This window comes from Rhinatrema bivittatum, chromosome 17 (assembly GCF_901001135.1).
Source record: "Rhinatrema bivittatum chromosome 17, aRhiBiv1.1, whole genome shotgun sequence".
Taxonomy (NCBI): Eukaryota; Metazoa; Chordata; class Amphibia; order Gymnophiona; family Rhinatrematidae; genus Rhinatrema; species Rhinatrema bivittatum.
Window position 1 is genome coordinate 41,189,487 of NC_042631.1, and position 27,550 is coordinate 41,217,036.

Genomic DNA, 27,550 nt, shown 5'->3' on the forward strand with positions numbered 1-27,550 from the left:
CTCCTGCCTTCGCGGCGTCGGGCAGCCTTTCCTCTGCGGCCGACATCCAAGATGGCCGCCGCCATCCTAGGCGTGAGGCCACGCCTCCTTCCCAGATTTAAAGGGACCTCACCCCTTTAATTGACCACAGCTGTTTCCCATGCACCGGATCAGAGGAAGTATAAAAGGAGGCTTCCTCTGCTCATTCCTTGACTTGGCAACTTTCGTGGTTGGTCAGGTCTGCTTGCTTCGGTGAGTCTTCTTGTGCTTCAGATCCTTGCTTCCTGGTTCCTGTCTCATCTCAGTGATTCCTTAGTTCCTGACTTCGGATTGGCAAGCGGTGATTCCTGGTGTGTGACTTTGGACTGGCAAGTGGCGATCCCTTGGTGTGTGACCTCGGACTGGTAAGCGACGACCCTCTGGCACTTGACCTTGGACTTCTTCTAGACCACTGTCTCCAAGGGCCCACCTAAGTCCCAGCGGCCCGGGTCCCTACGGGCTCCTCCCGGGGGGACCGCGGGCTTCCAGTGGCGAAGACACAGTTGGCTTCTTCAACGTCATGACTCTTCCTCTGCCTCCACGGTCACCTCAGTCTCCAGTCTGAGGACCAGCTGGTCACATCTTCTGTTCCACCTCGCCACCCGACGGGAGAAACTAAGGATCCACCTCCTAAGGTATACCACCCTCCCGTCAGCCCAAGGGTTCACAAGCCTGAGCATAACAGAGTTGAGCGGAGGTTTCGGTTTGTTGAGTGGAGTTTTAGAGATTCACTTAGCCAGTTTGTTTGTTTTTTGTATATTATTTTGTATAATATAGATAGTATTTTGTAGTCTATCCTGAATTTTATTGGGAGCCAGTATAGTGATATAAGTGTTGGAGTAATGTGATCATGTTTTTTAGTTCCTGTGAGTATTCTGGCGGCTATATTTTGAAGGATTTGGAGTGGTCAGATGGTGGTGAGAGATAAGTTGAATAGCAGGGAATTCCAGTAGTCACCAAGCTATGCTGTAGCTTGATGACCTATGGTGTAGCGGACATCAGATTTAGACAGCAATTTGCGGCATGTCTTCAAGTTTCAGCTATCACAGATTAAAATACATTGGTGATACTGGTTCCTTTTGAAATGGAATTATAGCAGAGATATTATATTTTAGTTGCAAGTGAAAAATTAAAAAAAAATAGTAAACAAAGACTGTGATCATGACCAATGATTATATATAAGGCAGAGTAAGAATGTGGTAACACAAATTGATGATGCCTATTATGAAGGTCATTGTACTGGTTACTAATAGAGGGGATGAGAATTAGAAAATCTATAGGAAAGGTAACAGGCTATTAAGCAATTTTAAGAGATAAGGAATGAACTTATTGAATACCTACAGATAGTTGGTAATGGTAAACTAAATCAGAGAATAAAAATAAGCATTTCATCTTGAATAATCAGTAAAAGTTATGAACCTTTACTCTAGGACAGTGGCATTCACTTTCAGTCTTCAAGAGGCTCAATCAGTTCGAGTGTTCAAGATACCCTTATTAAATATGCATGAAGTAGATTTGCATGCACACTACCTCAATTGTATGCATATCTATGTGATGCATATTCATTAGGGATACCCTGAAAACAGACCCTTTTGCAGCCCTCGAGGACTAAATATGACTACCACTGCTCTAAGGTCCTGTCTTGTGGAGATGAAAACTCTGTTGATCTGATGGATGTTGAATGTTTATTATGGGGTATTTCTTAACTCAGCAAATTCCAGTCCATATACACAGTGCATTTTATTAAATGACCGATGAATTATATGTACCACAAGAACTACACAATACTGAAAGAAAGAATTTCAGAGCTGTAACTAAGGGGCATTCCATATTATCTGAAAACTGATTAGTTACCAGGACGCTGTCATCTTCATTCCACATTAAAAGTAAACCCAACTTATCAGTCACTTTCAAATAGTTGTTGTTTTTCTGGATCTTGGTTCCAGACTTGCTGTATGGCAGAAGAACCCTGAAAGGAAAATATTTCTGTCACAGTAACCATTAAACAGTCAATTGGAGTACTTATATTAAAGAAATTGGAGAACTGGAAGAATAGTAGAAGAGAGTTAATTTTTAAAACTTTTAAGTAAAATATTCTTCAGCAATGCACACTGTAATATGGATTAGGGGTAGCAAAAAGAAAAATGTTTGTTTTGTTTTTCATTTTGTTTTTGGGGGTTTGATTTTCCATGAATTTTATTTCATCAAATGTTTATCTTGTTTATTAGGTTAAAAAACCAAAATAAACATTTAAACAAAAAACTGCCACAAAAATGAAAAAAAAAAAAGAAGAAGAAGAAACAGGGCCTCCCAAGCTCCCCTCCCATTTGAAAAACTGCCAGGGCCATGATCTCCCCAGCTCCCCTTATCCAGTCTGGGAGGATCCGAGGCCTAAGCTGAAACCTGGGCCTTGCGTCTGGCATAGGTGAGGTCACGGAGACTTACTGCAGCCTAGGCCTATTCAAGGCTGAGCCCTAAGCCGCGGAAGATCTCCATGACATGGTCTATGCCTTATGCAAGACCCAGGCTTTAAGGCCTGGATCTGATACCTGAACCTTGGCCTAGGCTAGGGCCTAGGCCCAGGCCTGATGCTGCGACCTGATCCAGAGACCAGGTCCTGATGCCAGAACCTCGACCTGGAGCCAGGCCTGAAGCTGCAACTGGTCCAGAGACTGGATCCCCATGCCGGCGTCTTAGCCTGGACCCAGGCTGGACACCATGACCCAGTCCAGAGACTGGGGCTGATGCTGGAGCCTTGGTCTAGATCCAGGCCTGATGCAGATGCCAGGTCCTGATGCCTGTGCCTCTGCCTAGGCTGGAGCCCAGGCCCAGACTCGACACTGCAACCCAGTCTTGAGACCAGGTCCCAATGTGGTGGACCCAGGCCTGATGCCAAAACCCAGTCCTTAGACCAGGTCCAAATGCTGGAGCCTCAGTATATACCCAGGCCCGAAGATGTGATCCGGTTCAGAGACCAAGTCCCGATGCCGGGGCCTCAGCCCGGACGCAGGCCCGATGCCATGACCCAGTCCAGAGACTGGGTCCTGATGCTGGGGCCTAGCCAAGATCCAGGCCCAATGCCAGGTCCTGATGCCCATATCTCAGCTAGAGTCCAGGCCCAGACTCACTGCAACACAGCCTGGAGACAGGGTTCCAACACAGTAGACTAGGTCCTGATGCTAGGCCCAGACCCAGGTTCAATGCTGTGACCCAAAGCAGAGGACAGGTTTCAACCCCAGGGCCTTACTCCAGGCCTGGTGACCAGGCCTTGGAGATCTTCTGTCTTATTGTCTTTCTTCTGAAAAATGGCAACTCTGCTGGGAAAGAAGCACCAGGGTTAATTAACTCTGGTGCCTCCCAAGCAGATAGTGTCATTTCTCAGAAGAAAGAAGATGACAGGCTTAGGTGCTGGGCCTGGGCCTGATCCTGGGCTAAGGCTCCAGGGTCAGGACCTGGCCTCTAGGTGGAGCCCTGACCTGGGGCCTGGGTCAGGAGCTGTGCCCCTGCCTAGGCTGAATCCCAGGTATCAGTATCGGTCTCTGGGTTGGGTCCTGGCATCAAGCCTGGGTCTCTGGACTGAGTCACAGCATCAGGTGTGGGTGTGGGACAAGGCCCCAGAATCGGACAAGTCACAGAGTCTGGCCTTGGCCCTGGGTCCCGGCCTAGGCTGAAGCCAGGCATCAGGACCTGACCTTCAGGCCAAGGCCCAAACATTGGGCCTGGTCTGGATCACAATGCTGGGTTCCGAGGCAGGTATGATTTTTACATTTCTGGGGTCTCAGTCAAGGCCCCGGTGTTAGTCCTCAGCCTAGGCCTCAGCCAAGACTCCAGAGTTGCACTTGGGCCTAGACCATGGTTCCTGCATCAGGCCACATCCAATGCCTAGGCGAGTCCCCGATCTTGGGCCTAGGCAGAGGCCCAGGGTCTGGCGTTGCTCTAGGGTGTAGGTAAAAGCCTTGCTTTGGCTCTTGGCCTATTCCCTAGGCTATGTCTCGGCTTTGGGTCTGGGCCTAGGCCTGATGGATCAATTTTCTTTTCAAAACAAAACATGAAAACCAACAGAATTTTGTGAGATTTTCAATTGTTTCGCTTTGACAATGAAATGAAACGAAATAGGACATTTTGTCTAATAGCCTATTTCATTTCTCCAGAATGACCATCCCTAATATGGATAGACTTGATATAGTTTCTTCAGTTATTCTAGTGGAAGAATAAATTAGCTATCAAGTTTATTATTTAAAAGAAGAGTAAAGAAGCAGACACATGCAGATACATTATATTCACTTAAGGGACAGAAATTCCTGCAGTATCCACCTGTCATTGCCAATTTCATATAATGTTAAGATGTTTACTTACGGGTCTCCATTGATCAAAACAGAGTTGTTTTTTATTTCAATGGCAACCCCACCGATCTTCATGGTGATATAACTGATGGCAACTACATTGTTCACCAGGGAGCGCCTTATCTGGATGTTGAAGTCCTCGTAATTGCTCTTGCAGTGGGAAGAAAGGATATAGTTGCAGGTCCCCGGGAAGTAATAAATGTCCCCATCAAAGGTCATGAAATGGAAATTACTCCAAGTGCTACAGACTTTGCCATTGTGAGCAGTTCTGATGGCTGTGAATTCAACACATACTGTTAGAATCTATTTAGATTGACTTGTACTCAAAGTAAGTTTATTCCTATCCTTCTGTTTATCCATTTTTTCCATTATCATACTGTTGGGTGAAATACATAACTGTGACTGGTATTTCATAATCTATTCATTTTCATGCCCATTAACATCTACCTGTATTGCATGTCTTTTTAGTAAACAATATATGAAAATCTTCATTGAATATATAATTTTATGTGTTCATCCATGTTAGTCACCTATTTATTTCTCCATATATATGTTCAACTATCCAACTATCAATGTATCCATATTTCTGCTCTTCTGCTTTTTACTCTTTCATCATAGCCTAAAATCATGTCTACCAGCTTTATCTCGTCTGTGCATTTGTCTATGCTATCCTACATCAGATTATTATATCGTCTATGCACAGCACCTATGCAATCATGTGTCGTGTAATTTCTCTGTTGTCTTTCCATGCAACCATTCATCTAACTTGTGATGCACCCATCATTCATCTTCCCTTAATTGCAAGTTGCTTCCTGTGTATAACTTACATTTTACTAAAGGCATGGGCTGTAATCCTTGGATGTATGTCACTTTCTGAGATGGTCCTTGTGTAGTAAAAATCGAGGGAAACAAGAAAAAAGTAAAGACAAACAGTTCATGCTTTCCTTGATTTAGATAAGAAGAGCATGGAAATGGTGGCAGCAGGAGGCAATATAAAAAGTTAAAGCTAGAAATTGATTTCAAACTTTTATAAATCCATTTTTCTTTTCTGTCTTGCCCTAATTTCTCTATCCTGTCTCTACCACTCCATTTACGTCATGTAGAGGATTTAAATGATTGAATGATACAATGTATTGTACCAATAAAAACACATCTGCATTTCTGCATTTGCATAAGTAATTGTTACTTTCAGATATGACACCTTAAACCTTATTTTCTCTGTGCTTTTCGAACTGGTTGTAAAAAGAAATTTAAAAAATTGGTTCTTGGTTCTAGGCATTAACTAACCACAAATATGTCTCCTGTTAGTCAGGGAGACTTTAGGTCAAAGAATATGGTTTAAGCCTGACATTGGTATCACATTTCCCATATTTAGCTAGGGTGGGGTCTCCATTTCCTGAAGGCTTTAGATAAGACTTTGTTGGAAGCAAATTCCAAAACAAATACATGGTAGTTACATTATTCTGTCTGGGCACCTTCATTTCTTGTTACTTCAGTATGGTGGCATTTTTTTTTGTGAATGTCAAGCCCACCCTGAATCAGGATAAAATCAATTTATATTCTAGGTTGAAATGCATCAATAGTCCCATGTTCATAATTTTCTCCGTATTATTTTGCATCCTACATTGGTTTTTTAGGTGTATTATGTGAAATCTAGTTTTAACACAAAAAACATAAATAAACAATAGATTCTCACCTTGTTGCTGCTGAACAGTCTGGTCAACATCATAGTCAGTGTCCTCGTCTGACTCCATCTCAGAGTCGGACTGTGATTGAGCTGTGAAGATGTAAATGGGAACTTGATAAATATGGGTGAAGGTGAATTATCAGGTTTTACCCCTATAACAGTCCAGTCTGCAATGAAACAGAATGGCATCTACAGATGAACAGAATGAAAGGAAAACAATAACCCTAGCAGCCACCACATTACCCACGTGGCTGTCGTCCCTACCTTCTGTCTCTTTACTCTCCTTAATCACGTAAGCATTCACTTTATACACATTGGGCAGATTTTCAAAGGGGTACGCGCGTAAGATACCCGCGTACCCCCCGAAAACCTGCCACAAGTTCCCCCTACGCGCGCCGAGCCTATGCTGAATAGGCTCGGCGACGCGCGTAAGCCCTGGGGCTTTCCTGGGGGGAGCATGTCGGAGGCGTGTCGCAGTGGCGTGTCATTCGGGGGCAGGGCCGCGGGCGTGGTTCAGGCCAGGGGTCGTTTTGGGGGCGTGGCCGAGGCCTCCAAAACAGCTCCTGGGCCGGGGAATTGTGCACCGGCCAGCTGGCCGGCAGGCGTAACTTTTAAAACAAAGGTAGGGGGGTTTAGGTAGGGCTGGGGGCGTGGGTTAGGTAGGGGAAGGGAGGGGAAGGTGTGGGGGGGTGGAAGGAAAGTTCCCTCTGAGGTCGCTCCGATTTTGGAGCGACCTCGGAGGGAACGGAGGCAGGCTGCGTGGCTTGGCGCGCGCAGACTGCCGATTTTGGGCAGCCATGTGCACGCCGAACCCGGAATTTAAAGGATACGCGCGGCTACGTGCGTATCTAATAAAATCCAGCGTACTTTTGTTTGCGCCTGGTGCACGAACAAAAGTAGTGCGAGCGTACTTTTATAAAATCTACCCCATTAACAACACAGGGAACTGTCGTTGGTATAATAAGGCCGCAGCTTTTATTTAACATATCAATAAAAACATCCCTGGGTACCCGAGCCGGTATGATATCTCCACCGCTGACCACCGTAGGTACCAAGTAAGGCAGTCTTGCTCCCTGGGCCCCCCCGCCTTGTCCGCTAGCAACGGGGCCCCGACCATCGGCGCATTCCGCGCCCCAACCTTTTGGGCCGCCCAAGGCGCTGATCGGCTACCACGCCATCCTGTGATGTCACCGACACCACTTGCAATATGCCCAACCGGCCTGGGTAAGTGCCAAAACACAAGGTAGGGTGGACCCTTGCCTCGTGTCCCCCACTTCCTGAATAAGCTGCAGCCTGTAATCCTATAGAGCATTATTAAACATGCTTCCATCCTCAAAGAGTTTACCGGGCCTTTATTATTGCCGCCCCCTGGCAACCCTCAAACTCTCGGGCACCGTAGTGGGGGCAGTAACTGTTCTTGACACATGCCAGGCATTCACATCCCTGTGACGCCCCACTCTGGAGGTGCCGGTCCTAAGTGTGGTCCGTTGGGTCGCAGGTCCTTATATCCAAGATATATCCTTATTACACTGGGCAACAATGAAAGTGTTACTGACCTAAAAAGGTCGTACTCTGTAGTATCTTGATGTGCTAAACACAAATATGACCATGAAAAGTTTTTATTGGCTCTCGTTTTGAAGATATTTAATATAGTTCACTTTCTATGTTTAGTCATGTAAATTTATCCAGTAGGACTGTAAATAAGCCTAGAATGATGTAATATTGCATCATATTGCATAATACCATCATGCACACATCATCCAGAGTTTATTACATCATTTTCTGATGCAATGCAGTTCTACTGCCATGCTGCTGCTGAGTAAGCTGATGTCAGCAGTGTACTATATGAAGCCCAGTCAGAAAGAGTGAGCATTTGAAATATTCATGCTGGCTGACTATTGCTGGACACTCCGCAGAGATGCTCCCAAACAGGTGTACAAGAGACAAGCAAAGAAATCTAAGACGTAGTCTATGACTTCATTTTTCAAACGGTATTAACCGTAGGTCTCCTACTATTGGCATACAATTCAAGATGTAATTATATTATTGCATATTACAAAAAAACTAGAGCCAATTTTGCATTTTCACAGTCACATTCATGTTTAGCACATGGAAATGTATAAGAATTGACTAATTTCATTTCCGTAACATGACTTTTGTGAAAATTTGTTGCCCAGTGTTATTGTTATTACCTGTGTAGCAGGTCCTTACTCCCAGATATATCCTTATTATTGTTATTACCTACGTAGCAACCGCCAAGTCTCTGGGGTGCCATAGCTGTGGTAATAACTGTTTTCAAGGACCAATCTAAACACTTAATGTACGATGCATCTGCAAGAAATATTTAGGCCTTTTGTTGGTTATGGTCACTTTATCAAGGGCAAACTCTGGTATCCAACCATACCAATTACCTACAAACCATGTCTCCCCATCACCAGCCCATTGGGTCCATCTTAATAAGATCGTGCATGCGTTACATCATGGTGGGAACTTCTTGGGCGGCCCCATCAGATGATGTCACAAACCTTGGGTACTTAGCCTCCGCTCACTATCAGAGCAACAAGATAGCCAGGATTACGGTCCCGTTACTTCTGACTGCTTCTAAGCTGCCCGCTTGGAAGACCTCCTCAAACCTTACGTGGTACTTCACTGATATCAGAAAGCCCGGGTACCCGCTCCTCAGGGCCCTTCTGCTTCTATCAACCCTCCGGGGTTTTCCTCACTTTTAATCACTCAGGACACCTGCTCCTCGGGAGTCGTCTGCTTTCTCTAATGGTGCTCGCTCCTCGAGGGCCTACCATCCTGGGTATCCGGCTCCACGGTCTTCTGGTCCCTCTCTTCAGCTCGCCTTCTACAGTGGGAGTTATCCCATCGGCTACAGCTACCACTCTGTGGATACCTCCGCTCGTCAGCCTCTCTCTCTCCCTCTGTGGGTACCACCGCTTCAGCCTCTCTCTCTCTCTCTGTTTCACCCTACCAGATTTTCAGCCTCTCTCTCTCACTCTGCTTCACCCTACCAGATTTTCGTGTTACCTCGCTCTGTGGACCACTGCCGGATCTGTCTACATCAGTCTTGCTGGTGTCAGGTTCTCGAGTTGCCCCGCTCTGTGGACCACCACCGGAAAGCATGCCATGTCTGTAGTCCGAGTCTTGTAGAGGTATCACGGGTCTATTGGCTTGCCCGCTCCTACTTGATGGAAGAGCCCTGGCGTGGGCTTCACCACTATGGGAACACAGTGACCCAATTTTGAACGATTTTGGTAGGCTTCTTGAATCTCTTCAAATCTGTATTTGATGGGCCTGCTCGTCAAATCATTGCTGGATATACCCTGTTACATGTCCTGCAAGGTAACAAACCCTTACCAGATTAAGTGATTGAATTTAAGACTTAGGCATCCGAACTGTACTGGGACTTAGGATGTCTACCTGCTATCTTCTTGTAGGGCTTTAACTCTCGATTGAAGGACGAATTGGTGGCTCGAGATTTTGCCTGATATCCTTGAGTCTCTCATATAATTGGCTGGAAGAGGCTGAGGGATCCAAGATGGCAATGTAGCTGCACCACAGAAGCGTCGCTGTTCATTTGTGGTTTAGAAATCCTTTTTTCTTCGTTGTAAAATGCCGCATTCGGTCCGGAAAAGAAGGGCTAAAGAGAGGGAATCGATAGAGAACCCTCCGGGAACCCCTAAAGCTGGAGCGATGGATGCCCATGTGGTGTTTGGACCTACCATACCGAGAGGACGCCCGCAGGAGTTGGTTCAGGAGAGCCTCGATACAGCGGAACCGCTCCGGGACCTAGAGACATCAATGTCCCGGTAATCAGAACGCCGCCAGTGAACCCCACGGAGGTCAGGGAGGCTCATCGGGAGTTGACTCCGACGCGACCTGATGATGTCACCAACCCCGGATGTGCGGGGGAGAGTTAACAGCAGACGCCGCAGTGGAGCCCGAGGCTATTGGAGGATCTGGGCGGATTTCAGCGCGAGGAGAGAAGATAACACCGAGGGGTATCAACGTGGAGAAGCAAGAAATGGAACCGCGAAGAAATCTTACTCCATTGGTGAGACCCTCTGATATAACTTTGAGTACAATTTGGGAGACTTTAGTAGTTCTAAATGAGAACATTTTTCTTCAGTTAAACCCAGTTGTAACTAAACTGGAGGACTTGGACACACAAGTTAAAGTTCTACAAGAAGAAAAGGTCAAAAAACAACATGTAATGGACTTGGTGCAACAGAATATAGGGAATTTAAAAGACCTGTACTTAAATTTGATTAAAGAAAACCAATTGTTAGATAAAAGGCTTGAGAATATGGAAAATCAAGCACGGGGGAAAACTTTGAGACTAATTAATTTTCCAAGAGTTCCTTTGGTCTCAGCAAGAGATATGTGGGTGAAATATGCACAAGAAATATTGAAGTTTTCAGATCAGACAATACCTCCGTTAGCAAAAATTCATTATGTGATACCCTGGAAAGTAAAACCTGCTGAAGGCCAGGAATTTCAAGTTCTTTCCCCTTTAAATATCTCAGAGTTGCTTGAAACGTCAGATACAAATATGGCTCAACCTGCAACATTAATTGTCTCTTTCCTGTTGGATTCAGATAGGGATCTTGTGATGAAAATGTATTTTAGAAATATAAAAGAATTATTTCTTCAAATGAAAGTTCAAATATTTCCTGATGTAGCGAAGAAAACACAGGAAAGAAGGAAGCAATTTTTGTTAATGAGACCTCAGGTATTAAATATGGGAGCAAAATTTAAGTTAAAATTCCCATGCAAATGTTATATAAGGTACCAGGAAGTTAATTTTACATTTTATACTCCATCTCAATTGTTAAAATTTATAGCAGATAGAGTGACTCCCAATACAGAAACAATCGGCCCTGAAGTATCTTCACCTCAGTAAGCTAAATAGTTCTATTTAATTAAGTAGTAAGTCCAACTACTATTCTCTTCAGTAATGTTATAGTATGACTTAGCTCTCATGAGTATTGGATCCTCCCATGTTGAGAACTATGATTTTAGCCAATAATTCTGTTGGAATATATATTTGTTTTGCTATAACAAGATATTTGTGGTATGGCTAATACTTTTCCTGTTCAGTCAAGTTTATATTGATTGTTAAATGTAATAATATCATAAATAAAAAAATTTAAAAAAAAAATTTAAAAAAAGAATTGGCTGGAAGAATTGACTGCCGCATTCGATACCATACTCAGGGACAAAGAGACCTCGTAACATGTCCAGGGAAGTAACCGTCCGCATACTGCGCTCGGCCTACTTTCTCCTTCAGAAGAAGAGGAGCCTCTGCAATTAGGGTGCAGCAACTTCACTTCGAAGGAGTGACTTTTTCGCAAGCGCATGAGGTTATGCATGACCTGTGGCCATCCGGCCAAGCCATCCAAACGTGACCCATCTGTCCGGGAAACATGCAGAGACCAATGATCAGCAGGAGAACTCTTCCTAGCTCTAACTACCCCAATCACCCATTATCTTTGCCCGTCTCGCTGCTCTGTGGAAGCCTGTAACTTCAAACCCTTGTCTTCGTGGACTCCGAAGCCGGAGGAATTTTCATCTTAGTGGGATTCAAACTCATGGCCCTTGGCCTACAGAGACCCACCTGCTTCACTGCTTGTCACTTCTAAGTCTTGCTGAGAAGACAAAGCAAGTCTTAAACGATTGGTGGAACATATGCGGATTCCAACTATGCCTCCGGCCATGCCATTACTACCATCATCTATACACGGAGAACCCCTACCTGGGGGATCTCATTCACTAAACAGCCCATGGGCCTATGCTTCATTCTCTTTCCTCATATTGGAAAAGGTTAAAGCTTGACTAGTACCAACTTTTCACTCCCTTCCCTTTTTGCCTAAGCTGGATTCAAATTCACGGCCCCTGGCACACAGAGGAGCCAGCCCTTACTGCTCTAGCCACCAGCACACAGACCTTGCACCCTGTGGTGCTCGGATTGCCCTGACTACCAAGCCATATGCCGCAATTCAACTGGGCCACATTGGAACTATCACGATGGGGATCTGGCTGTCATGATAGATGCCTTTTAGAAGTTGTTCCAGTAGCCTGCATGCCTACTATACCATGTTATCGGGCCTACCTCCTCAATATGTCTTTTTGGATGTATTCTGGAAACGAGCAGCAGATGTACTTCCTCATCTGGTTTTCGACTGTGCTATCAACTTGGACCCTAATTCAGCCTCCCCAGGGAAGGGTTTATCCCCTCTCATCAGCATAGACTAAGACTATGCCCGCCTAATACAAGAGAACCTTCAAGAGGGGTTCATCAGACCCTCAAATCCCCGGCTGGCGCAGGGCTTTTTTTTTTTTTTTTTCTATATAGGGAAGGTACAGTACCCTTCATCCCTGCATCAATTACAGGGGTCTGAATGAGATTACTATCAAAGACCGGTATCCCTTGCCTTTTAATATCAGAATTATTTGACAGACTGCATGGGGGCGAGATATTCTCTAAATTGGTTCTTGATGCATATTTGCTCAGGTTGGAAAAAAAAAAACAGCCTTAAAACCCGTGATGGGCCCTTCCCATATCACGTTATGCCTTTCAGATTCAGCAACGCACTAGCAGTGTTTCAAAATATTATGAATGAGATCCTGCAGGACCTGCTGTATCAGTGCGTCATGGTGTACCTTGCCTATATCCTGATCTTTTCCCAAAATTACAAACACACCAGGAAGATGTAAAAAGGTTCTGAGATGCCTACACGTGAGTTCCATGTCCACATGCCATCTAGTACCTGCCCAAGCAGCGTAGTTCCTGCTCTGTCCTCCAATCAGACTGTGATGCAGCGGCTGCTGTACTTACTGTGCTGTTTTGTTTTTTTTTGTGCTACTGCCCTGAGGCCACCCGGCTAGCATCACTAATGGTTCCAGGGCTGCGACACCCCTGAGCCATTCCCACTAGCCATTCAGTCCCAGGGCACATCGTCCCCGTGGTTCCCTCCCCTCACCTGTCCAACCCTTAGTTTGAGATCCCCAAAAGAACATGCCCCACTGGGTCAGACCAGGATCCCTCAAGTTCAGCATCCTGTTTTCATCAGTGTCCCATGCTACTGATGCCATTAATAGCCGTGGCTATTCCTTAATTAAACTTGATTAATAGCTGTTAAGGACTTCTCCTCCAAGAACTTATCCCACAACCTTTTTAGAACCCAGCTACACTAACTGCCCTAATCACATCCTCTGACAACAAATTCCCGTTGTCTGCGCGAGTGATGGTGACTGGTCCAGGACTATTATTATTATAAATGGGGATTTGAATCCGTGGCATACTGCCACTTTCCCCCTTTTTTTTTTTTGTTCTACATGTCAGCATGGGCTGATCTCCACCTTCTCCCATGAGCTCCGCTCCCCGCGATGCCTCAGATTCCCCAGGAAAACAAAGTGATTTTTTTTTTTTATATCCTCTTCAGCTGACCCTTGCCTCCTGCCCTCTCCGATCACGCCTGTTACCTCGAAACCGGCCCCCTTGTCTCCTTCCTTCACTGCCGACCCCTTCCCCTGGATGCTTCTCACCTCATCCTTGGTCCCCTACCACCTCCTGCAAGAATCTCGATCCCTCCCTTTTTAGTGCCCAAGTAGGACTCACCCGCGGCACCGTGCCACCCTACCCCCGTCCGTAATGGGATGCTCCGGGTCTTGTGATCCACGAGGCCACGTAGCTGCAAAAAGGTGAGCAGTAGCATGCAAAACTGGGCAATGGGAAAACCGGGCTAGCACAAAAGCCCCACCCATCCGCCCCCCGGAAGCATGGAAGCCGCGTGGCCAGGGAAGGAAAACAAAAGTTAAATATATATATATTTTGTCCGCCTACCCACACTTGGCCTCCTCCCCACACCTCCTGCACCTCGCATCCACCACTGCTGCCAATGCTGACGGCGCATTGCACGAAGGGGCTTCCTCCCTTTTTTTTGTTTTAATTGAAGCCTCTCTTCTGCTCCCTCCGGTTGATCCCTGCCCCAAACCCCCGTTGCCGCCATCTGTACACCCAGGCAGGACTCACCCGCAGCGCCACGCCACCCTGCTCCCGTCCGTGCACGGAGTGCTCCACGTCCCGCTCTCCTCAAGGCTGCATCGCGGCCCCTAAAAGTGAGAAAAGCATGCGCCGCCCCTGCCTGCCGGGGGGAGGAGAGACCGAATCGGGAAAAAGAAGTGCTCTCCAATGCTTCTGGGGGCACGCTGGGGCAGAAAGGGGGTCCTGGCCTCCGTTGCGGCCCTTTAAAGGGCCAATGACATCATCACATGGGTCGCCTATGCTTCTCCTGTGCGCCGGCGCCGGGGTCGTGGCCTAGCCCCACGCCTTCGCGCTCTCGCGCACACTGGGGGGGGCGGGTAATGGCCCATTCGCGCGCCAGTGCTGCTGCGTCGGCACGCACCTCTCCTCCTCCCTTTCACGGGACGCCATCCCCGGTGGGGGAGGGGGCAGCGCATCGGTTATGGGTGTGCTCTGGCCATTCGGTTCAGGCCCACTTATTATGTGAAATAAAACCCAAACTAACAGAGCATTGCATGACTCCCTTCAGAGAACATCCCAGTGTTGTCTCTTTCTGTAGTCCATACCTACAATCCTGTTTGCAGTTTACTAATGTGATAATATTTAGGTCTACCATTTGGATCCCATCTGTTTGTATTTCTGGTTTGGACAGCACAGTATGGTATATTTTAGTACAGTAGGATTCAGACTGTACATATTTATTTAATTTTTTTTCTTTCAGCTAAAGGTTTCACCGATGAAATGCAAATTGGCAAAACTTTTTCATTGGCTTATGCATTGCATCCTACATTGGCTTTTTTTAGGACATTAGTATGTGAAATGTAGTTATAACACAAATAAATAAAGAAGAGATTCTCACCTTGTTGCTGCTGAATTGTCTGGTCAACGTAATTGACCTTTTCTGTCTCTGTCTCATAGTACTGCTGTTCGGCTGTGGAAATATAGATGGGAATTTGGTAGACATTGATGAAAATGAATACTCTTGGTCTACTCCCAGAACAGACCAATTTGCAATAAAACAGAATGGCACCTCAAGATGCACAGAATCAGAGGAAAACTGGAAGGATAACTTTGAAACAAATGCCAATAGTGACAGATATGCGCATAGATAGCCGCGAGCAGAACAACGCAAATATTTTATCATTTGTGTCTAATGTACGTGCATTTTATAAAATACACATCTCTCTACCCCGCAACATATGCATGTATGTAGGCTTTCGTGGGAATACATGCGATGCATTGAAACCATGTATATCAATGCATTGAACGCTCAGAAATTTCCTGCCTAATTTTAAAATATACACATGTGTATTTTGCATGCAAAAGTAAAGTAACTATGCACATGTAAACGAAATTAATAAGTTTATCAATTAGTCCATCAGTTCTTCAGGTCACTGAGAACTTTCTGGCTCTTCAGCCAGACTTCCCACCCAGTCAGCACAACAAAAAAAATACATTTAATATCACTTATGCCAGCTAATCAGCAGGTGTAAAAATACATGAGCTGGCACATGTACACGCGTAAGTGTTGGCCCTGACCTGGAATGCCCTTCAACTGCTCCTTTTTATGTGCATGTGAAAGCGTATTTTCAACTTTTATAAAATACGGAATTTGCTTGAGGCTACTTATGCATATATATGCTAATTTTACATTATGTTTTGAAAATTCACTCCTATATGTGACAAAATCAGAAAGCATTACATGAGTGTCCCTTTGAGAATATCTCCCTGATGATCCTTTCAGTTGTCCACATCTATAATCCTGTTTACAGTTTACTAATGCGTTTATATTTAGGTCCACCATTAGATCCCAGTATGGTAGAGTATGATAAGATTTGGGCTGTCCACTTATTTGATGTGTTTTTTTTTTAGCTAAAAGTTTCATTCATGAAATATGAATTGCAGAAACTGAGAATATTCTCCAGATTCTAGCAGTGAGCTCATCTCCAAGTATCTCCATTTGAATCTTTACTTTTATGAAATTTTAAATAGAAATTACAATACTTTTTAAAAGCCTTTCCTGAGGAACCCTGTTGCATCCATTGGTCGCAGACGGCTGTGACCTGCCTTACCTCTTTTTCTCCCCTTTCTCTCTCTTTGGGCAAGATGGCTGCCTCGGCATTTCCAGACCAGCATGGGCGTCCCCATCCGCCATGCTCACTCCCGTGGCCTCCTAGGGCGCGAGCACGCACATCTCTGATGCTCAAATACACGTCATGGCAGGAACTTCGGGGGAGGCCCCATCGCATGATGTCAGTACCTCTGGGTACAACTAGCCTCCGCTTCCGCTACCAATTTGAGTTAGCAAAGACTTCACTTCGTTACTCTGCCTGCTCTAAGCTGTTAGCTTAGAGCTCTTTTCATGCTAAGGGCCTCATACCTGCAGAAGCTCTAGACACCCGCTCCTCGGGGGTCTTTCGCTTCCAACTTCTCTTCGGGGTCATCACTAACTTAGACAACCGCTCCTCGGGGGTCTTTTCTCTTATTCATTTCCTGGATATTGGACCATTGGGTACTCGCTCCTCGAGGGCCTATCTACTTCATATCCTGTACCATGGACCTTCAGTCCCACCATTCTACCATCAGGAAGACGCCTTCACTCTGTGAGTACCTCTACGAACCGGCGCTCCAACTCCATCCACCAGCCACGGCGTTACCTATCATGAACATCTGGGTGAGACTATACTTCTGAGCCTGTTGAGTGTATTGGCACCTCGTGGATCAGTGCCTTACCTTCCTGCTTTACCATCTATTTACAGCAGTACAATAAAGACTCTATCCATTCTGTGTGGTTCCCCACGGGGCTCCTCCCTGAGGGCGGAGTCATCTCCATTGCGACCAAGGGTCCACAATGCCTCAAACACAACAAACCCTTTCTTGGTTTGAAATATTTTGCAAAACTTAGCACAATATAATGTAGGATAAGAAAGAAAATTTCCTTAATCACTTCACCATCAATTCATGAATAGCTTAAAACTGATAAAGCTATCAAAATTCAGCCTTCAGGTACAAAAATGCAAAATTAGAGCAAATACAAAATAAGAGAAACACACAGAATATTAGCAAAGTTTGTATTTACAAAATTATTGTACACTGTTGTCTTGAATTTTAGAGATAAATCCGGCCCATAGTTTGATTTTCAAAACGTTACATGTGTAACCGGACCTACGCACACTGGGCCTATTTTAAAAAGGCTCGGCAATGTGCGTAAAGCCCCGGGACGTGTCTAAGTCCCGGGGCTTTACTAAAGGGGCGGTCTGGGGGCGGGGGCGGGGCCAGAGGCCTCCGACATAGTGGCCATTTGCGGCTGTGTTGGAAGATCGCATGCTGCCAGGCAGGCGCAAAAGGAGAGATAAAAAATCGGGGGGGGGGGGGGGGTAAGGTTATGGGAAGGATGGGAAGGTTAGTTAAGGGGGTCTACTATACATATGTTATTGCTATGTTTCTGTTTGTTTTTAGAATTCCTATTCAACAGTTCATTTGTATGGATTCCTTATTACATGTATGCTGTCCCTCCCGATGCAGCCTATGCGAAACCTGGTTCCATGTTGGGGGACCTACTGTTGAATACATTTTGCTATGTATACATTCTGAAGACAAATTTATTTGCTTATTTAAAACATCCACTTTGTGGCCTTTTGTATCATCAATAATACATATGTTTGCAACACACCTGTTCCTCAGATTTCCTTATGAACCAGAGGGTGCTCTACAGGGAGCATATGCATAGTCTTTTGAGACCAAAGGAGCCAGAGAGAACTATTTACATATTGTTTTTTCAATCTCATCCATGTATCTTCTTCTTAAAAACTCAAATGTTTTCAGCCAGTCCTATTTTATTAACATTCATTGCTGCATGCACTGAGATGAAATGACCTGTGACCACAGCTGCCAGAATGCTAAGGGATGGCCTTACAAACTTGGAGGTAAAATTTGAAAAGGTTGTAGGCACCTAATTTTAGGAGTTACGCAACGAAATCTTATCTCCTGAAAATGTACCCCATTGAGTGGTTACATAAAAGTGCCTTTTTTCACTAGGCAGCCACAGGATGGGTCATTTTCAAACAGCCTGTATAGGGTTAAAGCCTGTGGGTAGAAAGTGCTGCTTTGAAAATTTGTGGGTTGTGCTGGTACATGCACAGACAGAAGCGTAGAAAGAGCAGGTGTAATGCTCAGATATCAAAAGAACGCATATAAATCTTTTCCCCATGCTAACTCCACTCCCAGAATGCCTCCTGTCAGTGGAATGAAAGTACACACGTAAATCAGGTTTTGAATATGCATAGTACACTGTTTTATGTGCATAAAGCTCTTTAAAAATAAGGCCCTTAACATATAGGGGATCCTGGGGGCATGATTTAATTGAGGGGAAACTTAGCCAAGTGGTACAGATTATCAGTGCTAGCCAGCAAAGTTTAACTGGCTAAGTCCATGCTAATAGATAACAGGCTTGAATGTAGCTGGATAGCTTGCGGCTGTTAAGTTTCTCTAAAAACTAAGGGGTAGATCTTAAAAAAATACGCGCGCACGTACTTTTGTTCGCGCAACCGGCGTGAACAAAAGTAAGCCAAATTTTAAAAGATACGCGCGTTGCCACACGTATCTTTTAAAATCCGGGGTCGGTGCGTGCAAGGCTGCGCAAAATCGGCAGCCTGCGCATGCCGAGCCGCGCAGCCTGCCTCCATTCCCACCAAGGTTCCCTCCGAGGCCGCTCCGAAATCGGAGCGGCCTCGGAGGGAACTTTCCTTCCGCATCCCCCCACCTTCCCCTCCTTTCCCCTATCTAACCCACACCCCAGCCCTATCTAAATCACCCCCCCTACCTTTGTTGTACAAGTTACGCCTGCTTGAAGCAGGCGTAACTTGTGCGCGGCGCCTCGTCAGCCCCCGGCACAGGCCGCAGTGCCGGGGGACTTGGGACCGCCCTCCCGGCCCGCCCCCGAAGCCTTGTCACGCCCCCGGACCCGCCTCGGACTGACCCCGGGCACACCCTGGGACACGCCCCCTCCCGCCCCTTTTACGAAGCCCCGGGACTTACGCGCGTCCCGGAGCTTTACGTGTGCGGGCGGCCTATGCAAAATAGGTGCGCCTGCGCGCGTAAATCCGGAAGGGCTTTTAAAATCTACCCCTTAGGATATAACATAGCCGGCTAAGTTGCCGCTGACTGGCTTCTTGAAAATTGACCCCCTTGGTATTTGTTGGCTGGTCTTTCAGGGCCTGATTTTCAAACCATTTATGTGGATAAAAGACGGTTTGATGCGTGTAAGTGGCTGTTACAAAACTGACAGGCTCAGTGCACGTAAAAGTACACATGTAACCAGGTTTTGCATGTCCTTTCACATGAACTGAAGAAAGGAATTCCAGGGGGACAGAACTGGGACTACATAGTAAGGCAGCAAAGATTGCAGAAAAGAGCAAATGGTCAATCAAGTCTACTTAGCAAGTTTCCCATGGCAGTAACTACAGCTCTGTGCAGGTTAACCTATGTTTCTGTTGAGGGCAATAATTGCTGCTCCGTGCAGATTACCCCTAGCCTTATGTTAAGGGTAGCAATATTTACAATCCAAATCAAGCAACTGTCAAATGCATTGCAAAATTATTACTAGCAATGTTTTTACAGGGTGAGCAACCTTCATGATAATTCAGACAATACTACTTGAATATACTTTGCATTTGGATTTGGCCATAGAAGCAGTCCTGCGCTTTATCCCCAATGTCTGCATATCAGTACCCTGGGCCGTAAAAGTCAGGGCCCAGCATTGGCTATTGTCTGAACCCAATTCCCCTTTTTTCCCCTGCTATCAAAGCAGAAAGTGGTGCTGTATTTGTGTCACAAGCTTCAAGGCTAATAGGTTAAGGGTAATAATCCCTGTGCCTTCTGTTAAGGGTAGTTACTGCCACTGCATGCAGATTACCCCCATTCACTTTCTTCATTTCCAACCTCTAGTCTTTAGGGATCCTCAGGGGCGGATTTTCAGAGCCCTGCTTTCATAAATCCGCCCAAAACCGGGCGGATTTACGCGAGCAGGGCCCTGCGCGCCGGGAAGCCTATTTTACATAGGCCTCCCGGCGCGCGCAGAGCCCCGGGACTCACGTAAGTCCCGGGGTTCTCCGAGGGGGGCGTGTCAGGGGCGTGTCGGGGGGCGGGCCCGGTCGTCGCGGCGTTTCGGGGGCGTGTCGGCAGCGTTTTGGGGGCGGGTACGGGGGCATGGCTACGGCCCGGGGCGGTCCGGGGGCGTGGCCGCGCCCTCCATACCCGCTCCCAGGTCGCGGCCTGGCGCGCAGGAGGCCCGCTGGCGCGCGGGGATTTACGCCTCCCTCTGGGAGGCGTAAATCCCCCGACAAAGGTAAGGGGGGGCGTTAGATAGGGCCGGGCGGGTGGGTTAGGTAGGGGAAGGGAGGGGAAGGTGAGGGGAGGGCAAAGGAAAGTTCCCTCCGAGGCCGCTCCGATTTCGGAGCGGCCTTGGAGGGAACGGGGGTAGGCTGCGCGGCTCGGCGCGTGCCGGCTATACAAAATCCATAGCCTTTTGCGCGCCGATCCAGGATTTTAGCAGATACACGCGGCTCCGTGCGTATCTACTAAAATCCAGCGTACTTTTGTTTGCGCCTGGAGCGCAAACAAAAGTAGGCTATTCGCGCGCCTTTTAAAATCCGCCCCTCAGTGTTTATCCTATCCCTTTTGAATTTGTTTACTATTTTCATCCTCACCACCTCTTCCAGAAGGGCATTCCAGGCATCTACCATCCTTTCCTGATGTTCTCCCCTCTGGAGTTTCATTTCATGACCCCTACAGTTTCCTTGCCAACAGAAAAGATTTAAAGATTGTGCATCATGAAAACCTTTCAGGTATCTGAAGGCATGTTTCATATCTCCCCCTGCACCTCCTGACTTCCAAGGTATACATATTTAGATCCTTCATCCTCTCCTCATAAGACTTCCAATACAGACCCAACACTATTTTGGTTCCTCTTCTCTGGACCGCCTGCATCCTGTGTCTAACAGTCTATCCTTTCTAAGATACAGGCTCCAGAAATGAACACAGTACTCCAGGATGAGGCCTCACCAAGGACTTATACATGGGTATTATCACCTCCTTTTTCTTGCTACTTATTCCTCTCTCTATGCAACTGAACATTCTTCTGACTTTAGCCATCATCTTGTCGCATTGCTTTGCTGCCTTCAGATCACCAGAAACTATACCCCTAGGTCTCTCTCCCAATCTGTTCACCCCCTCATCACTTATAGCTCTTTTGGATTACCACAATCCAGATGCATGACTCTGCACTTCTTGGCATTAAAATCCTAGCAGCCAAGCCTTTGACCACTCTTCAAGCTTTCTTAAATCACTTTTCATTCTATCTTTTCTTTCAGGCATGTCCACTTCGTTGCAGATCTTAGTATCATCTGCAAACAGACAAACTTTACCTTCTATCCCTTCTGCAATGTCGCTCACAATGATATTGAACAGAACCGGTTTTATTGTTCCTTATGTTCTACAGTTCTATGTAAAGCCCCCATCCGCTGTTGGGCAGTTCATCGTTTTATGTAAACCGGAGTGATTTGTAATTCCCACAAGAACTTCGGTATATAAAAATTAAAAATAAATAAATAAAATAAATAAATAACCAGTCCAAAATCGATCCCTATGGCACTCCACTTAACACCATTTTCTCTTCAGAATATGTTCCATTTACCATTACATGCTGTCACCTGTTAGTCAATCAGTTTGTAATCCCCTCCACCAACATGGCGCCCACTCCCAAGCTTCTCATTTTATTCATGAGCCTCCTATGCAGAACCATATCAAAAGCTTTGCTAAAATCCAAGTAAATAATATTGAGCACTCTTCCTTGATCTAGTCACCCAATCAAAAAATCAATTTTAAAAAGTAAGCATATGAGCTTACCTGCCAAAATTAGGTCCTTAATAGAGCAGGTTCATTAGATGAACTTGTGCACATATGATGGCACTTCATGAATTTTGAAAGCAAACTTATGAAAATGTGTGATAAAATTTGTACATAAAAGATATTGGTAGACTATAACCCACCATGCAAAGTTATTAAATTATTCTCCCTAGGCATTGAATATGACCTTAAATCTAGTAACTGAACTCAAAGTACATGGAGCAAATTGAAGGGACATGAGATTTCATAAGAGTGAATTAAAATGCCAGCCACTGACAAATGCAAAGAACATAATGAAAATCATAAGTAGCTCTGGAGGTTGCCATTCCTCAATGAACATTCCTACAGCTTTCTTATTCTTAGAAGCACCGAGTAACATAATCTTTTAAATCTGTACAGGTATCTTTAGCAAATTTGAATGGGAATTGAATTTAGAATTTTGGCTATTGTGCTTTATGATCTTTGTATTTTATTAAAATGTATTAATCGCTTATGCCTAAGCCATGTACATAGTAACATATATAAAATAGAATAACATTAAAATACCAAACAGAATACCAATATTACATAAACCAAACAACGAATAATGCCTGATTTCAAATTTTCTAGATACAGATGTGCCAAATGTTTTCAAACCTAAAATAACCAGCATTAACAATCTGTCTACGTGCCAAAGTATAATTCCGGCTATAAAAGTTTGTGCACTGACTAAGAAGAAAAGACTTCAGGAATGCTTTAAAAGTCTTCAGACATTCCATTTGTCTTAATGCTTCAGGCAGTGAGTTCCATCTGGAAGATGCAGCCACAGAAAATTGCAGTTTCATTACTGACAAGTGTGCAGACTTTACTGAAGATATCCCTAATAGGCCTCTTTGTTGAGATCTAAGAGCCCTTGCAGATTGATAAATTCACAGCAAAAAAAAATGTACCCATGGGAGAAAATTTGCATTGATTAGTTTGTGAGTTATTATGAGTACTTTGTATTGTATTTGATAATGAACTGGTAGCCAGTGTAAATTAAATAATATTGAGGTGATATGGACTGTATATCTTTTCCCTGTAATTAGGCAAGCCACAGAATTCAAAAGCAGTTGGCGTGGCCTGAGAGATGAAGATAATAGTCCTAGATAAATTGCATTACAATAGTCTATTATAGGTAATAGAAATCCTGAGCCACAAGTCTAAAACAACAGACTTCTAACAAGATTTATCTGAACTATTGCTCAGACTTACATAGAAATGAAACATAGAAATGACGGCAGAAGAAGACCAAACGGCCCATCCAGTCTGCCCAGCAAGCTTCACACATTTTTTCTCTCATACTTCTGTTTCTCTTAGCTCTTGGTTCTATTTCCCTTCCTCCCCCACCATTAATGTAGAGAGCAGTGATGGAGCTGCATCCAAGTGAAATATCTAGCTTGATTAGTTAGGGGTAGTAGGGGTAGTAACCGCCGCAATAACCAAGCTACACCCATGCTCATTTGTTTTTTCCCAGACTATGTTATACAGCCCTTATTGGTTGTTTTTCTTCTCCCCTGCCGTTGAAGCAGAGATCTATGCTGGATATGCATCGAAAGTGAAGTATCAGGCACATTTGGTTTGGGGTAGTAACCGCCGTAACAAGCCAGCTACTCCCCGCTTTGTGAGTGCGAATCCTTTTTTCTTCTCCCCTGCCGTTGAAGCTATGCTGGATATGCGTGAAGTACCAGTTTTTCTTTTCCCCTGCCGTTGAAGCAGAGAGCTATGCTGGATATGCGTGAAGTATCAGTTTTTCTTCTCCCCTGCCATTGAAGCAGAGAGCTATGCTGGATATGCATCGAAAGTGAAGTATCAGGCACATTTGGTTTGGGGTAGTAACCGCCGTAACAAGCCAGCTACTCCCCGCTTTGTGAGTGCGAACCCTTTTTTTTCTTCTCCCCTGCCGTTGAAGCGGAGAGCTCTGCTGGATGTGTGAAGTATCAGTTTTTCTTCTCCCCTGCCGTTGAAGCAGAGAACTATGCTGGATATGCATTGAAAGTGAAGTATCAGGCTTATTTGGTTTGGGGTAGTAACCGCCGTAACAAGCCAGCTACTCCCGTCTTTGTGAGTGCAAATCCTTTTTTCCACATTTCCTCTTGCTGTTGAAGCTTAGAGCGATGTTGGAGTCACAGTAACCATGTGTATGTTTATTGAATAAAGTTATTGTCTCCAGGCAATAGCCATCATTCTGGCGAGTCACCCACTCTTCATTGGCGGCCTCTTGACTTTATGGATCCACAGTGTTTATCCCACGCCCCTTTGAAGTCCTTCACAGTTCTGGTCTTCACCACTTCCTCCGGAAGGGCATTCCAGGCATCCACCACCCTCTCCGTGAAGAAATACTTCCTGACATTGGTTCTGAATCTTCCTCCCTGGAGCTTCAAATCGTGACCCCTGGTTCTGCTGATTTTTTTCTTATGGTAAAGGTTTGTCGTTGCCTTTGGATCATTAAAACCTTTCAAGTATCTGAAAGTCTGTATCATATCACCTCTGCTCCTCCTTTCCTCCAGGGTGTACATATTTAGATTCTTCAATCTCTCCTCGTACGTCATCCGATGAAGATCCTCCACCTTCCTGGTCGCCTTTCTCTGTACCGCTTCCAACTTGTCTTTGTCTTTTTGTAGATACGGTCTCCAGAACTGAACACAGTACTCCAGGTGAGGCCTCACCAAGGACCTGTATAAGGGAATAATCACTTCCTTTTTCTTACTTCCCTTTTCTTACTTAAAGACTATGCAATCATAGAATAAACCTCTGCTAAAAACAAGAGAAGTCAATGCTGTCATCCCCAAGCTGGCTTGCTGGCTGAAACTGGGGAGCTAAAATGGGACAGTGGGGACACTTGTTATGTCCATGGCTGAGGTTATTTTGTTGAAGTCTCAATCCATTGATTCTAGTCATTGTGCAGGGGAGTCCTCCAAGAGGAGACAAGAAAACAAAAAGCATAGGACTTATGCTCTCCACTGAAAACCTTAGGGGTCAATTTTAAAAAGCATTGCTTGTGCTAAAATGCCCACATATGCTTGTATATGGACCACACGCAAGCAACGCAGATTTTAAAAGTCACGATTTATGTGCGTATATGCGCATCATAAGCAAAACATAAGGAGGCGAGAAAGGGGCAGGAATGGGTATTTCAAGGCAGGGCCAACATTTACATGTGTAACTCTGCATTTTAAAACCGTAGGTCACAGCGCGGAGCAGCTGGTTATCCATATAATTTACTGCTGCACCTGATGAGTTGCAGATCTCGTGTTTTAGGGTTTACATGACAGGGTGAGAGGTCCGGGTTAACTTGTGGGCATGCAGACTGAAGAACCAGGAGGTTCCTTGAGACTGACTGGGCAAACTAGTGTAGTAATTGGAAAAACTGGGAATGTCCCTCACGTGAGCATGCTTTAAAATCCGCTTATATACATGTGTTAAAGCCAGCAAAGTACTATGGAAGATTCACGAAGTAGGTTTGCTCGAGTAACCTTTTAAAATTAGGAGCATACTTACGCGAGGTAGACTTATTTTAAATTATACAGCACAAGTGTGCGTACGATTTAAATTTCAGCATGTCTGCATTTGCGGGCCTCCTGACTGCCCCCCCCCCCCCCAAGCTGGCCAAAAGTTCCGGTTGGGTCCAACGGGGGTCCCGGAGCGGAGGCGCCGAGAAGCATGTGACGCCGACGTCACGTGCTTCTCGCAAAGGAATATAGGGATGGCTTCCTGACTCCCCGCTGGACCACCAGGGGGGAGTCAGGAGGGTGGGGGGTTTTAAGTGTTTATTTAGGTTCAACGTATTCAACATAGCTATGTTGAATAAGTTGAAAATCGCGATGCATTGCGCATCATCACTTTTTTAAGTTTAAAAAAAAAAAAAGTTGCGTTTTACATAAGCGTTCAAAACGAATGCACACCCCTACCCTGCACCAGCATTATCTTTTCCCCTTGGAGAGTAGGGTAGTCTTTTTAATTCCAGCATAGATAAAGGCTGGAAAAAGGTGACAATATCCCCTTGTTCCAAAAACTAGCCTTCAAACTGATAGATCTAAAAGGCTTTCTTAACAATGTCCAAGAACTCTAAAAATCTTCACACTCTTTCACTCTTTTTGTTGATTATAGACGGGGTTTCTCTTCCTTCAGGAACTGATTCAACTCAAAGTAATAAAATCTTCCAGTCTCCAAAAATTCCTGTCTTGGTCAGTCCATTCTACACAGCAACAAGGACCACCTCCTGATCACTACTCTTGGGGAAAGGCAACGACCCAGATCATATGCTCCAGGGGACATTTGTATTCCCCAGACACATCCCACAAGGGAAAGACGCAAAAATGCAAAACCCCCTCAATCTCTAAGGAAATATAGCAACAGGCAAAGGCAGGTTACATGAAAGTCATGAAAGTTTTTAGTTTTCATTTTTAGAATTTTGTCAGATAATGATTATGTTGCTGAAGAAAGTGGGTTGTTTTTTTTTTTGGTGGGATGGGTTTGGAGTATGATTGGGTGGGATGATTATATTTTTTTGTTTATGTTTATTTTCATGTTTTATTGTAACTGTTGATGTTAATATTTTGCTATTTGGGCAGATATGAGTTTGTAACACACCTGGAACCTTTGGATTAAGGCATGAAATCAAACACAACTAAATAAATGCCAAAAGAAGGTTAATGAAATGTTTGTTTGAGTAACGACTGGAAAGCTACATGTAATTTTAGATGGGAGAGAGCCATGCCTCTTTTGTCATTGTTATATTGGCTTCTCATTAACCTAGTACACAGTTCAGTTTATTATTCCCAGCCTTTCATGCTGTTCATAATTTAGGACCGGTCTCCCTTACAGAAAGAAATACTCAATAATAGCCCTTCAGGCTACTGCAGTCAAGTCAAACAGTGAATCTTGCCTTCACTCCTGTTAGAATTCTTTGGTTAATAAAGGCCAGGATGAGGATCTTTTCAGGAGCAGCCCCTAATTTTTAGAACTCACTCCTCTGGGAATTGAACGTAAGGGAGGGATGCCGTTTCATCGTAATATAAAAACCTGGTAATTTAGTCAGCTCGAATCTTGAACAGTTCTGTGGTTCCCATTTGATCTTGTTAAGACAGTTTTGCAAGGGGTTTAATGGGGCCATATTCTTGGAATTTGATATTTTATAGTGTCTGGTTTTGGAAGGTCTGTGGCCTAGTATATGAACATGGTTTTGTGCATGGAGATGAAGTCTACTATGCTGTTCTAATTAGTTAACTGCTTTTATTTTGCTAACTTCAATGTACATTGCTTGGTTTAATTATGTCCTGGGCCTATCAAATAAAGCCCAGCTCTATCCTACAATCTATATTTTTTTAAAATTACAACCCCCCCCCCCCCCCTGAGGAACCCACGGATAGGGAAGGGTATTAGGTACCCTAGGCAAACCTGACAGCCTTGCATACATGCACCCCTCACCCCCCCCCCCCCCCCACACACACACACACATGTACACTCCCAAACCCTTTACAGACACATAATTAAATTATGCATTTATAACAAATCTTACATGGAAAAGAACATTCAGAAGTACAG

General features: G+C 45.0%; 1 protein-coding gene across 1 annotated transcript in view; it reads right to left on the reverse strand.

Moving 5' to 3' along the window:
- Positions 1-27,550, reverse strand: part of LOC115079488 (mucin-5AC-like) — a 180,235-nt gene that overhangs the window by 145,574 nt on the left and 7,111 nt on the right. The window contains exons 2-5 of the mRNA XM_029583112.1: positions 14,940-15,011; positions 6,058-6,138; positions 4,375-4,636; positions 1,873-1,987 (exon numbers count right to left, since the gene is read on the reverse strand). Of these exons, the coding sequence (XP_029438972.1) occupies positions 1,873-1,987; positions 4,375-4,636; positions 6,058-6,138; positions 14,940-15,011 (530 nt within the window). The remainder of the gene's footprint in view (positions 1-1,872; positions 1,988-4,374; positions 4,637-6,057; positions 6,139-14,939; positions 15,012-27,550) is intronic.